At 40.3% G+C, this 16,830-nt stretch overlaps 1 protein-coding gene across 21 annotated transcripts in view; it reads left to right on the top strand.

Moving 5' to 3' along the window:
• Window positions 1-41: 41 nt before the first annotated feature.
• Window positions 42-16,830, top strand: part of UBR5 (ubiquitin protein ligase E3 component n-recognin 5) — an 83,537-nt gene continuing 66,748 nt past the window's right edge. For 15 of the 21 annotated variants that reach the window (XM_065054159.1, XM_065054158.1, XM_065054160.1 and 12 more), the window contains exon 1: window positions 43-238. In XM_065054159.1, the coding sequence (XP_064910231.1) occupies window positions 177-238 (62 nt within the window). In that variant the 5' untranslated portion in view covers window positions 43-176. Of the gene's footprint in view, window positions 239-16,830 lie in introns of all 21 variants that reach the window. The other 6 variants (XM_065054154.1, XM_065054153.1, XM_065054148.1 and 3 more) reach the window with 2 other exon arrangements.

Genomic DNA, 16,830 nt, shown 5'->3' with positions numbered 1-16,830 from the left:
GCGCTCTGCGCCGCGGCGGGTGAGCTGAGGACTCCGCCGGTGGCCACGAGCAGCCCCGGGGGAGGGTCGGAGGCCGAGCGCCCCCTCCCCCGCCGCCCCCCCCGCCCCCATTGTGTGCCCGGCCCCCGCCCGCCCGCCTCCCTCCGCCGGGGGGGGCAGCGGCGGCGGCGCGGAACATGACCTCGATCCACTTCGTGGTGCACCCGCTGCCGGGCACCGAGGACCAGCTCAATGACCGGTAAGGGGCAGGCCGTGCGGCGGGGGGCGGAGGGGAGGGGCGGGCCTGGAGGGGTCGGGCCGCTGTGGGTGAGGGGAGGGACTGGTGGCGGCGGGGGCGCCCCGGGAGAGCCCCGGGGGAGCGGGCAGCGTCGGCCGCGGGAGGGGTCCTGACAGCCCCGCCGCCGCACCGCGGAGCGGCCGGGCCCCGGCGCTTCCTCTCGCGGGGGCCGGGGCGAGGAGCGGTGCGGGCCGCGCCGCACGCACCCGGTCTCTCCGGGCGGCCTCCGCCGTAAACTTTGCCCCCCGGGGGAGCGGGGGTGGGCGGCCGTGACCTTCGCCGCGGCCCGGCCGCCCCTTCCCGGCCCCGGCTGGGACTCCGGCCTGGCAGGGGAGTCCCGGCGCCTGCCCGAGGAAGTGGGTTCCCCAGGATCGAGGGCGAGGAGGAGCGAGCATGTGTCCATATTAATCAGACCCGGAGCGAGGCAGACAATGCGGATGGGGATCGCGGTGTGTGAGAGAATGACGGGAGCGAGGATAAAGGAGCCGCACGGCGGGGACGTTACACGCGCACGTACCGCCAGTGTGCTCTGCCGTCCCTTTCGTGCACACGTTCTGTTAAATAAAAAGGAGGCCCGACCTCCGGGCTACCGATTGTGTGCGGCTTGGCTGGTGTAGGAATGACAGCTATTATGGGAGTGCAGTCTGCGTGGAAACCTCGTAGCTAACTTTATGTTGGATTGGGGGAGAGAAATTGCAGGCTGAGGGTGAACTAGAATGCTTGGGAGAAAATAACCAAATTTTCTTCTCCGCTCGATGTATATCTGAGCACTCTGGCTGTCAAATATTTCTCTTGAAGCAATTACTAATGGTATGTATTATAGCTTTAAAATTTTACCTGTGCTCTTTTATGTAGAAATTCCTAAGAAATGTGTAATTATTCATCTTCAGTTTCTTATAAATTTGTGTGAGCAAATTGAGGTCTTTAATCTTCACTGGATAGGAAACTACATATATTTTTACACTATAGACAAATGCTGTTTAACTTTTCTAAATAGCTAAATATTTGTAAGTCTTTAAAAGTATGGGCTCTTGGCTATATTCTTCTGGTTTTGATCTTATAGGGTTTCAGAGCAGGTCAGGGTACAGCTCACTTCACTGTTGTTTGTAGTTAGGTCCCTTTTCCTAGACCACTCTTCGCTGAACATGCCTCTGTTAAAAAACAGCTGAGGTTTGAGGACTCATGATGAGGAAAATAGGTCGTTGTAAAGTTAAATTTTCTGCCGACTACATCATCCGTGCCCTTAACAGAGAATAGAAACTTCTAGTATAAAGTGGGTCTGAAACCTGAAGTCTGTTAGTGTGGAGTATATTTTGTACCTTAACCTGATAATACATTTTACAGGATCCTGCTTTCTAGGAGGCATACTCATTCCAGCGGGATTGACTGGCTTTCTCCACAGTAATACATTCAGATTTGGCACACATCATCTTTCTTTAGAGTGGCAGACAGAGGGGTGATGCTGTACTAGGAGTTCTTCAGCTTCTTCATTGCACTGTTTCGATTTAGGATATCTAGGACTTTGAACTTGAAAGGGTCCCAGTGTAATTGGTGTGTGGGTTTTTTTTAATATTGATAGGCCCCTAGAAAACATTTAGCATGCAATTATCACACTTTGCTCAGAGAGAGCTCATCTGTTTTTTCTTTAGTGTCACCTGCTTTGTTGGCTTATTGATGTTAAATGTGATGCCCCTTCAGTCTTCATAATGCTTCCTAATTTTTTTTTTCACTTCTTACCGTAGCAGCAGCTGTTACAACTTCTATTTGATACAGGAAGCTTCATAATGTGTGGTAATTAATATATGGAGAAAACTGCAGAAGTGCTATTAAGTAGTGACTTATGCTGAAAAATCAAGTGGCTCCTTGATCTGAGCTGCAAGTCATAAATTTCCACTTCAGAAATATAATTTTACTAGAAGTGTGATAGCTGTATATCAGAACTTGTAATGCAGTGAAATCAGAATGATTCATCAGTAGGGCTGAGGCACACACATATGTGCTAGAAATGCCAGTTCAATTTCATCAGTAGCATTGCTGCTTATTACTGTTCTGTCAATACAGATCAGGATCTAGATAGCTTAATAAATTCTCATATACTTGCTCCAAAAAGTTGGGATTTTTGAGCATATCTCTCTCTGATGTTTCTTTGCCCTTGCGTGCTCTATAGGCTTTTCTTGAGTCTGTGCTGCAGACAGTGGTCAGTAGCCCAAGTTAGTTTTTTCCTGTCTGCATTCGGATTGATAATTGCTTCTCAAAATCTGATTTTTGGGCCCGTAATTCTGCATGGTGTGCTTTCATTTGTAGTGTATGTAGAACATGATCAATTGTATTGCTTTCAGTAATGGATCTGTGCATCTATGGAGTGATCACATTTTAAAACACATGGGGTTTATCAGTGCAATTCCTGTGTGTTCAGGTTGCATGACAGTTTTGTATTTTTATAATCAAGTATTTTATACATTAAGCTTAATAATCAGTGTAGATGTGTGAAGGGGGTGAAGTGTATAGGAAAGCATCCTTCTCCTGAAGTATTGCTCTGCTGTTAAGCAGTCTCCAAAAGGTGAGGAGGCAGGTTTTTTTTCCAGTTCGTTTTGGTGCAGTTTGTGTCATTCTGTTTTACAGTGTTTTTCAGATTTTCTGTGTGATTTGTTTTCCCTGTTATTCATGCAGCGACTCAGAGAATGGTAAAACACTTTGAAGAAAAAAGGAAAAAGTAACTATAGAACCAGAAATAATTGGGAAGGCCCCTGAGCATGCCTACTCATCATCTGAAAGTACTACTTAACTAGTATTTTCAAAAACGCTAGTTAATGTTGTACCTTGATGATAGTTTTTAGACCTCTCTCAAGTTGAAGCAGTGTTGGCTTGAAATTTTTCTCCCAAGCAGTTTGTTCTCTGCAAGCTGAATTTGAAAAGTTTAACAAGAAAAAAATTTGGCATGGCCTGCAGTTTGAGAAACAACTCCATAAAGTATTTGGGATATAGCTAATAAATGGCTTTATTTTTTCAAAAGAGATGTCCAGCTTCTGCTGCAGTGGGTGTTAGATATGTATTCACCTGTTTTGTGTGAGTTTCAGGGTTGGAGACTTTGTGCTTTGTGACAGAAGTTTGACACGTAATTTCATAGATAGGTGAATCTTAGTACATTCTACTTAGTATATTTTTAAGTTTTCTATCGGGTTAGGAAGTGGGTGTAACCATGACAAATAACCATTTCTTGGCTGTTACGAAACCTCACAGGAGCAGTTTAACTTGCTACTCTGTAGAATGAGGAGTCTTTCACCCTCTGTGAGTGGCTTACTGTACATGAACTAACCTTCAGAGACAGGATTCATTTCAAGGCTTTGCCTTTGTTTTTACCTTATGCTGAGCAAATTCTTGTCAGCTAAGCCATTTATGGCCTAGCATAGGCTAAGATGCCATTTTTGAAGTGGTCATTGATGCAATGTTAATGTGCTTTTTTTCTCTCCTCTTGAAAATGATATGTAATGAATTTGGTTTAATGGAAGATATTCTGAATTTAAAATGGGTGTTAGGAAGTGGTGTGTAAGTTTTCTCACAGTAAACTCTTTGAAACAAGTAATGTGACCAAGAAAAGTTTGTTCGAAGCTTCAGTGTGTATATACAATCAGCCAAGGGAAGAAAGGATTATCTTGCTTTTACGTTTGTTTTCCTTAATAATATATTCAGTGCTTTTATCTATTATTTGAATATTACTTACTTTAGGCCATGTCTGCACTGAAAAATTAACTTCTGTACTTTATGTTGCCTGCATTGTTTGCACCCTCCGATAATCAATTTCTGTGGAAAAAAGTACCTAGCAAGAACATAGCCTGTTAGTCTGTGCCTGTGTATCTCATAGCTTTTGTACATGCAAACATTATTTCGAGGTAACAGCCAAGTGATCAGTGGATGTGTTGGCTGCTACTCTGGCAGATTTTCTTACCCCAACATTGCATTTACTGATGAGCAAATCTGTTAAAAATACCAAGCAGATGTTTCTGGAAGGAGCCGGCGTAGGGTGTGGTATGATTGTGTGCAGGGAGCCAGCAGGGATGTGGAGCTGGTGTCCTGGCCCCAGATGCCTGCTGGAGCCGTGCGTGGAGAGGGAGCTGCTGATAACGCCGGTGTTCAGCCCCGAACTGCCGCGCTGTGTCTGCAGGCGCGCTGGGAGAGTGCCTGTCCTCTTGTGCAGAAGGAGGCAGCCCCAGCATGAACTTCCCTGGTGTTACTTGCATGTAATCTGCATTGCTGATCGAATCTGGGGGGAAGAAAGGATTAATAGACTTGTTTCTAAACGCAAAACTTGCAAGTTGTGTGCAGACAATACAGTACTTTTTAGCTCAAGTGGTCTATTTATTTTGATGCACTTTAAACCATTTCCTAATCTACTTCAGCAAGAGTGAAGTTAGGCTGTCTCAAACAGGAGGAGATGGTTAAGTTACAGAGAAACCGTTGCTTATGTAGTACTTTAGTTCCCTGAGTTACAGTTGCTTGATGATACTTTAGTAATGGGAGAAGTGGTGACTTTGGTTTTGGGATTAATTTATTGAAAGCATAGCAAAATTTAAATTGACTTCTTTTAGAAGAGAGTGAGGGAATGACATGACTATCATGGCGTCATTATTATCATCAGACTTGAAGTTGGAAACACCTTTTAAAAATATGATGTTTTAGTTGCATCAAAAGATTATAGGTTTCATACGTAGAGGAGCAGTGCACTAAGATTTGATCTTATTTCAGTATTGTTATTTAAGGATGATAATTTGGGATATTAAGCATCAGAACTTATACATAAGCTTTATTTTATATCTGGTTGAGTGTGGAAGGTTATTTAGGCACATGCTCTGCCAGAGTCCTCTTGTTAAAATTGTTTGCTGTGCCCCAGACATTGCTGTTTAGAGAGCATGTATGTAATTGTCTGTGAATGTTCTTGCTGAAACTTCCCCGAAATGTTGTAAGTCAAAGTGATTGCTCTCTTCTGAAGGGGGGAGGTTTCTTTTCCCCACTTCTTACCTTGCACTAACTTTTAAGTGCCTGATCCCACAGTAAACTGACTTAATTTGCTAAAATAATATGAAGCTAACCTGGGTGAAGAGAAGTAAATCCAGTTTTGTGGATTTGAAAGTTGAACTGGTGTATCTCCGTGTTGGGTGAGCATCAGAGCAGATGAATAAGGGGAGATTTTGAGAAGTGGTGCAGGAGGGAGAGTTGGGAGTGAGGAACAGGGAGGAGCAATCAGGGTTGAGTTCCTTCCATTTTGAAAGCAGCAAGTTTATTTTGGCTACTGTAATGTGAAACTGTACTGTGTATGTGATCTGGGCTGTGAGTAGTTGTGACTTGTCACAAGGAATTTAGTAAAACAGTAGTTGGGGCACAAATGTTGCCTCTTTTTTTCCTTCTCAAATTATCTATGTGGTTTGAGCATTATTTGTTTTTAGACCAATGATAAAATAAGATTAATGGACAAAAATATTAATAGCTGTATTTTAGTGTTGGCAGTGCATGTCAGAGCTATCAGAAAACAACTTTTCTAATTCTAAGAACAGCAAGGTATTGGCCAATGACATTTATGTCCTAATTAATGATAAAAGTTAAAATCTATAATCAATAGCCTACTTTTAAGGTAATTTTGGTATAGTGTGTATTAGATGTTATAGTTGCCATGTAGAATACTTTTGTAAAATGATGTTTAACAAAATTTGTAATTAAACCATAAAATAGACGTAAAGGGTATGATGCTTTTTTCTTGAACTGTCTAAAGTTTAAGTAGATAACTGTTCAGTACACAATTACATTTATGTGAAAAATTACTTAACATGTAAGGAAATACTATCAAGAATGTACCTAAGCATGGCTGGCAAAGCTCTGCAGTGTGTTGTAGCTGCCTTTTTACAGTTATGGCACAGTTAATTGTTTGTGACTTAAATGATATAGAAGGTAGTATCTATTTGAAAGTTACATAAAGAAGAAGGGGTTTCAAGGTAGCTTTTGTTGTAGTGATTACACTAACAACAATCTAGGTAGTTAAATTTGCAAGATAATTTGCAGTAAAAACTTCTGTTTTGTCTTTACCTGCATTATCTCAACAGTCACTTATGCAGAAGAAAACCGTGTACATAAGAACTACTTGTGCTTTTCAGTTGCACAAACTTTTTTTTTTTTTTTTAAAAGCTTGAATTCAGTGAAGTCCACAAAGGATTTGGCTCCTAGTAATAACTTCACAGAGAAGATTGCAGTAGTGGGCGTCTGTATATGCCCCAGAGAAAACATGGGGACAAGGCCTAGTTGTGGCTGGAGGATTTTAAATTGGGAGGAATAATTAGGAGAAAAATATTGAAATAAGTGTGCCAATGTAATTTTCAAAGTATGCATGTATTTTGTTCAAAGCTGCAAGCCTGTCAGTTTAAATGAGTATGATCACAGCACTGGTTAGTCCATGACAGCAATAATTATCCAGGTTTCAGATCTTAATTCTTCTTTCTGGCATAGAACTGTTTTAACAAAACACTTTGTGCTCTGCTTTTGAAAGTCTTTCTGCGCTTAAGAAAAGTGGTCAGCCAACGCTGTCCTTTTCTCTTACCCCTCCCCTCCAAGAAAAATTAACTGTTTTGTTCAAATAACTTTTTTGTTACATTTGAGACAGAATGTGTACCATGTCACTGATAAAAAGGTATGAAGTTTGTCTATTCTGAACACTTCAAAACACACTGTAAAACTGAATAGAATGGCATAAGGTTGGTGCACTAGTCATCTACGTTTATGTAAAACTGCCAGGTTGGATCCTGTTGAGGAGTGATGTAACTATTGAATTTGCCATCTTTGAAAATTTTGTCTTCCTCTCACAAATCTCACTGCTACTGCCGGTGCTTGTCAGGGGAAAGTCTCGTGGTAAATATGCCTCACCTCATCTTTCAGCAAAGCTTAGCTACTGTGCTTCAAAGCATGATATGTTTTACAGTACCAATCCACATTGGTACAGAAGAGTTTTGAATATTAATTTACTACCCTTTTGGAACACCCCAGCATGATTATTTTGTTGCAGTTCTAAAAATTATCTTTAGCATAGCATGTTAAAGTTAGTTTCATTGGCTAGTTTTTGTAATCACAGGTCTGTTGGTGTTATGCCCTAAAATGTCTCTCAGCAATTTCTGAAATTGTTTACATCTGCAATGGAGATGAAACGTGTATTTTCTGTAATTTTGTTTTGGACAGCTTTTCTTGGTTAAACTGGTTACTACCTTTTATCAGAAAAGATATCCCAAAATAGCTTTGGTCCCTTATGTTGCTGATGTAGTTTTACATTATGGTGTTTTATTAAAGAATATACAATAAAAACCTTTGAAAATATTCACATGATTAGTACTATTTTGGACATCAACTGTGTTCAAACTTCTAACTATTGCCATTTTATTGCCAGCTGTGAGGTCTGTCAATTTAATTTGTGTCAACCATAGTGTAACTCAACAGTAAAGCACAAAGTCTGCTGAATACCTCAATAGTCTTACAAAATTTATCTTCAGAAAAAAGCAAACAAAAAACCCCAATCAAACAGACCTCAAGGTGTGGTTTTTGTTTGGATTTTTTTTGCGTTTTACTCAACATAATCAGTATTGTGGACAGTTGGGAATATCTTGTTTAGTCTTGTGTGATTGATTATACCCATGCAGCTGTAGTTTGCCTCTTCACTAGAAAATAGGCCAGAAAGAAATTGCTCTGTATGTAGGGCTTGGTGGTATTACTTTCTACAGCATGTTTGCCATAATACCTGGTTAAGATGGATGCTAGTATTTGGCTTTTTTTATTATCCTGTGTAGAAGTGGTAGTTGACTAGATTAGCCTGTGTTGAAACGGCATTTTAAAACTTTGCTTATGGTCTTTTGTTATGCTTCATTCTCTATTCTCCATTAGGTTTCCTCAAACTCTCACCTTTTTCACCTATAGGGTAGATTATCTCTTTATATGCATAGGTAGTTCTGATACAGTGAGATGGATCTTGATTATGATATCTTTATTCTACTAAAAATTATAATTTCACTATATAGTTTCCAGTGTGGAGTCTGGCATTGACTTAATATGGAGAAATGTTTGTGCTACAGTGTTCTCACCAAAACCTTAACTGGAAAATGAATACTAACCTATATGGATGCAGTTGAATGAGAGTTGTAGGCCTTACCCTGTTGCCATTTGGAGTCATTGGGGTTTGTCACTTCCTTCTGTAAGTGTGATATTTTAATTTCTTCTTCATCTCACAGAGTTAATTTTCTTAAGTGTGTTTTTCAGTGTTTTTCCTTTCATTTATAGTATGAAGTTTTGCTGTTCTCTATCCAGCCTGAAAATGATTTGAGTTGCATTTTTTCTTCTTTATAGTAAATATCAAAAAGGGTTCTTCTAAAAAGGATTTATGGTTTTTAATCCATCTTATATTGTCTTTCCTTTTAATATAACTGATTTATTGTTGTCTGACCTTTAATGAAGATCTCTTTTTTAGGCTATTGAAATTCTTCAGCTTTGATCACACTTTGTACATGAGTAGCAGCATCTTTTCCTTTTTTATTTTTCCTTTTTTTTTCCTCATCTTTATTGACATAATTTTCTGACTTTGGCACAACGTATCTGTCTCTGGAGCAAAGTCTTACAGGTCCTTAATAAAACATTCAAATGACACAAATCATGGCATCTTGCCATTGTAGGGCAGATTGGGTAGGCAGAATGTAATCTGGCTGGGATTGCCCTGCTGCTGATGGGGAGTGTGGGGTGATAACAGGCTGGGTGGTGCAACAGCAAAAGCTTTATTTCTTTCTCTTATGGTGTAAAATCTGTATCTGGCAGGAGTGTTACCTGAAATAGTATGGCTGTAGGCAAAATGTGAAGGAGGTACGCAATGTGCTGTTTCATGTGTTCTTGTAGGGGAACCAAAACACTAGTTACGCTGAGGGGAAGCACCTGGAGTTTTGTGGCTGTGGTACAGACAGGTGGAAAAAGAGAGAGTCTGTTTTTTTGGCAAAGCAAAAACAGTATTGTGATGAGCTGTGTGCCTCAAAAGCTGGGGGGCTTTTTGAGTTACTTTGCCTGCAGTGTGCATCTGATAAAGTGATTTGGCTGCTTATTTTTCTGGCATTGTGCTTGCTTTCTCTTCCCTATGCCAGGCCTCATTCCACTCCTATCTAAATCAAAGATGCAGTGTCTGAGAAGATGGTTTTGGAGATGTATGTTGAGTAGAAGACAATGCAGTGTCAGGAGAGGGAGTCTATGGTATTTAGAAGGCAGTTTTAACAAGTCTGAAAAGGTGACATGCAGATAATACTGTGATATCAGCATTTTTGCTGAAGACTTCAAGCCCTGGAGTTGGAGGAATTTGCAAGTAAGGGACTGGACATGCTAAATCATCTTTCCCTTTTGCTAAAACTAATTTAGCTTGTAAGTCAGCATGCTGGACTTTATTGCAAAGCCATTAGAATTCCGTATCTTGTTTGTGCTTTGTTTTTAATAAAATCACTTGTACAAAATATACTGTAGCTTTACTCCTGCCAAAGTATTTAATATCATGACAGTTCTTACTATAAAAAATATTTGTATAGTATTTGAAAGGTCTAATCAAAGGCCATTTTCCAGAGATGCACATAGTGGTTGTGGCTTCCGAAAGCTTAGAGCAAGCATGAAAGGGAAAATGGTGGAGAGATTATGATTTGAGTTCCCGCAATAGCCTCAGCTGGGACCATACCCTTGCTCTCCTGGCTTTAAGCTGGTGTGCTGGTAAATACATGGCCTCCCTGGTGGCTCATAATTAACTTGTGAAGGAGCTTTAACAATCTGTCACTATGGGACACAAAAAGGTTTTAAGATTTTACAATGACCGAATTTTTATTTTGATAGCAATTTTTTTATTGGAGTCACTATAGCAACAATCTGACAGTAGAAAATAGGATTTTTTTTCCCTTTTTCTAAACATGGTCTTTTGAGTGTCACTCATAGTCAAACAAGGGTACAGCTTCCTACCTACATTTTGGTAGCTGGTATTCATATGTTGCTCAACATAGTGATACTGAGTCACGTTATTTTATGTGAATATTTCTCAAGTATCCTTGAAGATAACTATGAGTTTCTAAATTTCCATTTTCTACATTTTACTATCATGGAAGGATATAGTTACTGAAATGATGGATGGCTAAATAGCTTACAACTTTCATTGTTTTAGTATTCAGAACTTGCACCCGATTGAATTGATTGATCCAATTGTTTAGCTTTTAGTCGTCTTCTGGCTGAAGAAACAGCCTTCTGCTAAATATTAAACAGAAATTCTTTGCAACTTACAAGGACTTTGTGCAGTTGAACAGAATCTGGGAACACAGAATGATGATATGTTTTACACCAGAGAACAGATTTCTGTCTTGTACTGCCTGAATCTGCAACCCATGTTTTTGGAAGTCTGCTGCCATAGAATAACATCAGATTGAGACTGGCTCATTCTCCTGTAGTATATTTTTCTTTTTTCCACTGAAACACCACTAGACATTTTGACAAGCTGTAGCTGTAGATCGACTTTACTGTTGGATCATCTGGATATTGTGCTAAGTAACGTGGAGATTTGCTGTAAGTGCTGTGTGCTAGTCCTGTCAGGATCATACCATTTGTGATTTCTTTCCCTTTATAATCAGACTTTTCATTACAACTTCCCCCCCAAGCCCCTGCCCCGAAAAGGAGCCATGCTATGTCACAGCTATTTTAGGAGTAGGTGTTTGCTTATTTAAAAAATGTAATTTACTTTATATTCCTTTTGTGCTAAGTTATGGCTGTACTTTGCACTGTGGGTTTTTTTTTGTTTGTTTTGTTTTGTTTTGTCTTTTTTTTTTTTTTTCTAGATTATTCAGAAGGTGCTGTCTTCAGTGTCGCTTAAATGATAAATCTGAATAAAGAGTGTAAGTAGATTTTGAACTAGAGGAACCAGTCAGCCAGCCTGCCTAGAAATTTGTCATTAATCAGAGGAATCCAGTTCTGGCAAACCTGATGATGCATTTCATAAATCCTACATGTGGCTCTTCCCTGGTCTTACTGAAGGGGGTGTGTTCCTGTTAGAGAAATCTGGTACTTCCATCTGGATATTTTACTACCTATCAGTATTTTTACTGAATGTCTAGATAGTACTTCTGAGACACTTCCCTAACTCCTTGGTGTAACTTTTTTTCTAAGCCACTGCCCTTATGGGGATTCTATAGCAAAATATGAGCTCTCCGCTTTTCAGTGGCAAAAAAATAGTCCTTTTGTTGCCCTGCCTCCAAGACAAATATGTGGAAATCACATCCTGAAGGCAATAAGCCTTGAGAATCACAGAATGGCTGAGGTTGGAAGGGACCTCTGGATGTCACTTTGTCTAACTTCTGTGGTGAGGCAGGGCCATCTGGAGCTGGTTGCCAAGGACCATATTCAGACAGCTTTTGAATAATTCCGAAGTATGGAGGAGACTCCACAACCTCTCTGGGCAACCTGTGCCAGTGCTTGGTTACCCCCAGAGTAAAAAAAAAGTTTCCTGATATTCAGAGGGAACCTCCTCTGTTTCAGTGTTTACCCATTGCCTCTGGTCCTGTCACTGGGCACTACTGGAAAGAGTTACACCCTCCTTTTTATATATGTTGATAAGATTCCCCGGAGCCTTCTCTTCCCCAGGCTGAACAGTTCCAGCTCTCTCAGCCCTTTCTCATAGGAGAGATGCTCTAGACCCTTCATTATCTTTATTGCTCTTCACTGGACTCTCTCTGGTATGTCAATGTCTGTCTTGTTCTGGGGAGGCACGGACTGGATGCAGGATTCTAGGTGTGGTCTCAGCAGTGCTGAAATAAAGGGAAGGATCACCTCTCTCATCCAGATCATTAATGAAGATGTTGAAGAGTTGAAGATGTTGAAGGACCTGGTACTGACCCCTGGGGGACACCACTAGTCACTGGCCTCCAACTAGCCTTGGTGCCACTGACCACCAACCTCTGGGCCCAGCCATTGAACCAGTTTTCAGTTCTCGTCACTGTTGGCTCTTGTATCTGTACTTCATGAGCTTCCCTGTGAGGATCTTATGAGACACAGGATGAAAAGCCGATGAAGTCTAGGTAGACAAAATCCATTGCTTACTCCTTGTTCTCCTATACAGTGGTATGGAATCTGCCTTGATTTCTTAAAAACTAGAGCTGAAAGATAAGCTTTCCCTCTTTGTAAGGTAAAGAAGAAGGCTAAGTCATTTTACCCACCTGTGCAGTGTGTGTTTAATTCTGGATGTTAGATATTGGTGGGTATTCAACTTTAACCTTATGACATCCTTGCCACTATCCTATATTTGCCGTTTTTTCTTGTGCTGCTTTAACCTTGTTGTGGACTAGTGTATACCATACTTTAGATATAGGTCATTATCTGTATGTGGTGTGGTATCATGAAATAATAATGGTCTGCTGTAAGGAAATTTACTTTCTGCAATTGTTGTATTGTGTGAAGACATTTCAGTGATATTGCAGAAAACTGTTTTCAAGAGATTGATTAGTTTGATGTTTGCCATATTAGCTTTCTACTATAGCTTACTGATTCAGCACAGCGTGTTACCGTTGCCCCAGAGGAGACTATTAAATGGTCAGAACTACCTTTATCAAGCAAACTGACAGCCTTACAAAATAGAAAATAAAGTTTGGGAGCCGTATTTTGTAAACCCATGTCAGCTGATAGCATGAAACATAAGAATAGCTGTTCCAGTCAGACAAGAGGTACATCTTTTTTTTCCTTCCTGTTTGTGACCGGTGCTAGATGACAGAGGAGTGTTAGAATAGGGCAAACATAGTGATGCTTTTCCAGCTTCTATGAATTTGCAGCTCAAATTTTTCCTGAGCAGTAGGTGTTGGTTTAATATGTGACAACTGAATAGTTGTAGTTTATATTTCATGAAGTGTGGAGAGGACGTGGTGTAAGCCTTGGTACACCTGGTTACTGACTGAATAGAGTAATGACTTTCTTTGTCATCTTGTTTCAGTGATCCTGTATATTATTATATTCTAAACACATCATCCCACTCCAGTGCTGAGTAGTATTGGTTACCTTGGAGGCTGTCATTATGTACTTGCACTTGGCATTTTTTTTTCTTATGTGCATTTATTTACATTTTCTAAAGCAAGTGGTTTTTCAACTTCATTTCTTCATTTGTTCCATTAGGAGAAAGGTGTTTGGTACAGGACCTGTGGAGGGCTTCCTCTTTGGAAACTGGTTTCTAATGTTTGAGGTGGCAATCAGGACATGACAATCAGGGATGCTTTTGCATGCTGTATTATGGCATGGAAGATAGCTGGATATGACTTTATATGAATGACAGCATCCAGTGCCAAGACATCCTGGGATCAGGAAACAAAGATAATACATTTGCTTAAGCTTCTCATTGGTGTCCATTTTCTGCATTCCTGAGACTGTTTTCATGGCACTGATAGACAGGCACAGGAGTTCCTTTCCACGTGATTCCGGATAGGCAAGTGTGAGAGAGCTTTGAGCTGGAGGCTGTGCAGCTCTGCTGGGCTGACACCTGGCAACTGGCCATGGAGCTGCCTCCTTGGCTCTGGCTTGCTGCGCTCTGAGCGCTTCAGGGTCTCAAGTGATGGACAGAAATCAAGGTTGTATTTACAAGTGTTGATAGGTAAGTTACTCAGTACTGTTTTCTAGTGGTTGAGTTTTTTTGTTTGGTGTTTGGTTTTTTGTTGTTGTGTGTGTGGGGGTGTGTGTGTGTGTTTTTTGGGGTTGGTTTGTTTGTTTCCTTCTCTCCCCCCTTGAATATTTGCTTATTGTTAGCCTTCCCTAAGAAAAGCGTTGTATCAGTTCTTGCATGCTTCTTTCTACTCTGGTATGAAAGTCACAGAATCATAGAATCATTTCAGTGGGAAGAGACCCTCAGAATCATCAAGTCCAACCGTAACCTAACCTAACTCTAGCACTAAACCATGTCCCTAAGAACCTCATCTAAATGCCTTTTAAACTTCTCCAGGGATGGTGACTCTACCACCTCCCTGGGCAGCCTGTTCCAATGCCTGACAAACCGACAAACCTTTCCATGAAGAATTTTTTCCTAATACCCAATCTAAACCTCCCCTGGTGCAACTTGAGGCCATTTTCTCATGTCCTATCAAGTCTCATAAGTTCGTTGGCTTGCGGACTTCATTGATGTATTAAGTTGTCTTAAAGAGGTCTGATCACTTACAAAAATCTACCAGGGCTAAATTATTTTTATTCTTGATTTCCCTACTCAAAGTTGTTTCTCCTACCAAGCTGGTTGGTTGGTTGGTTGGCTGGTTTGTTTTTAAATTAACCTTTCCTTTTCATCTTCTGCAACTTGTACCAAAACGATGAACACTCTTGTGGTGGGTCCCGCCCATTGTGTCTGGGACTTTGGTGTTACTTGCTGAGTACAGAAAGACTTCCTTCCTTCTGGAGACATGCAGCATGCAGATATTTTATTTTACATCTTTACAGTTAAATGCTTTGTTTGAATTTCTTCAGTGATTAGCGTGAGCGTAATTCCCTTCTATTCTGCTCAGCTTGGGGAGGCTAGAAATTGTAGCTGTAAAACAAAATCGAAGCAATCCCTACTTGGATTGGACAAACTGACTTTTTGTTTTCCTCACAACTATTTTTGGGTAATTTTTGATAGGGATATTTAAAGAATGTGTGTGTTTATACAGGACCCATAATCACTAAACTTTTTGTCTAAAAGTGTGGCAAGCTAGTGCATTTCCCCAGAAATTTGCTTGTGAACAAAATATATGTTGCATTCAACTTCGTCCTTTGAAATAGCTTAATTGCCTTTAATGAGAATTTTTCAAAGCTTATATTGTCCAGGCATTCATATTGGAGATTTGTTTTACCACAGAATGGTCTCAGTGGAAGAGTTGACCTTCCCTAATGTGAGAATTGATTAAATCATATGTGCCTGTACCTCTTTCTCCAGTCTCTCTCAGTTGAAATTATGGAATGATATTGTTAAAATTAACCTGATCTTGAATATGGGTGTCATATTTTTCCTTCAGAAGGTCAGTAGAAAGATACCATGCAACTGTGCAAGGAGAAAGGCTTAGATTGCTGTAGAAATTTTTTTGGTGAAATTATGTGGAGTTTTTATTGGCACAAACATATTCTGCATATAGAGTATACAAACACATCTTTCTGCTTTACTCTTGTTTCCCGCTGGTTTAGTTTTGTGACTGGTGTTCATGCAGATGCTGGTGGCAGCACAAGGCAGGCGGAGAGGTGGGGTGAAACCAGGGATGTGGTGCTGGGGATCTACTCCTTTTCTACTTGGTGGTGTTTTGTGTCAGATTAAACTCCTCATAGATCTCTAGGCTATTGGGCAGTAATTTTGCTATTGCAGCAATTGCATACGATGAGATAATTTTTACTTGTTTTTTTTTTTTTTTTTTTTTTTTTTCTGTAGAAGAGTTTAGTACTTTCAGCATGGTCACTTATATCCTTCTCTGCTCCTGCTGCTTAAATGTTGGCAGGAACCCCTTTTCAATAACATTGGATCTCACTTGACCTGTGCTTGTTGCAGTAGACCTGCACTCTTGAGATTGGCATTACTAATAGATTAACTGAGTATGCAAGTCTTAGCTTTCTGTGCATATTTCTTGCCCATCACTTGATTATTTTTTTACAAGTAAAAAAGGCTTATGATTTTTTACAAATGGAAAAATGTCTGTTTCTTTGTGCTCAGGTTTTGTGACACAAAGCTCAGATAAAGAAGCTTTAAATGTTGCTCAAAGGCTAGTCTAGTAGCCATGTCCAATAAAGCACTGCTCTGTTTGCCATCAGCTTTTCATATAGGCAGTGCAGTGAACTTAAGGGTAGGTCTTCCTATTCTATAATTATTACTTATGCTTGCCAAGAGAAGTGTTAGTGGAAAACTAGTCAAAATTCCTGTAGGTGATATAGTTAAGACATGAAAGTTCAGGGATGTTTAACTGCTGATATATTATGCAGCAGATCCCTTCTTGCTTTATAAAACTGTATGGTAAGCTATGGAGTATATGCCATTCATCTTCAGGGTTCATTCTGCATTCTTCCACAGTAGTTCGTTCTTGTGGGCTGCCTTTCATGCAGATTGTCTGTGAAGTTTGTGTTCTCTCTCTCCCTTTTGGGGGTTGTCTTCACAGAAACCTTAGCAGTGTAATTACTCCTGGCCTGTGTGGAGTGGTTGTGGCTGGAAATCAGGAGTGTGAAATTGCTTACTGACAAACCAGCAGCCTGCCTGCGATAGCAAAAGGCGATTCTAAGCACGTTCACTGCCTTCCTGCTGTCCTTTCACTGTGACTCTTTCTTCTTGTGCTTGAAAGTTACTTCTATCAGTATAAATTATCTTGTTTCTCAAACAGGCATATATCTTCTTTCTTCCCCTCAGGACAAGTGCTTTAAACACTGTTGATAACTTTAAGTTTTGGATCTTCGGACCTCTAATCTGTATTCTTTCTCACACTCAAGGGTTGCAAGTAACTGGTCTGTTGTTCATAGTAGTCTGTGTGCAAAAATTGAAGTGAAGCAAGTAAAAA

The sequence above is a fragment of the Columba livia genome, chromosome 2, assembly GCF_036013475.1.
Source record: "Columba livia isolate bColLiv1 breed racing homer chromosome 2, bColLiv1.pat.W.v2, whole genome shotgun sequence".
In the NCBI taxonomy this organism is placed as follows: Eukaryota; Metazoa; Chordata; class Aves; order Columbiformes; family Columbidae; genus Columba; species Columba livia.
This window is presented reverse-complemented; position numbering and strand designations above follow the sequence as displayed.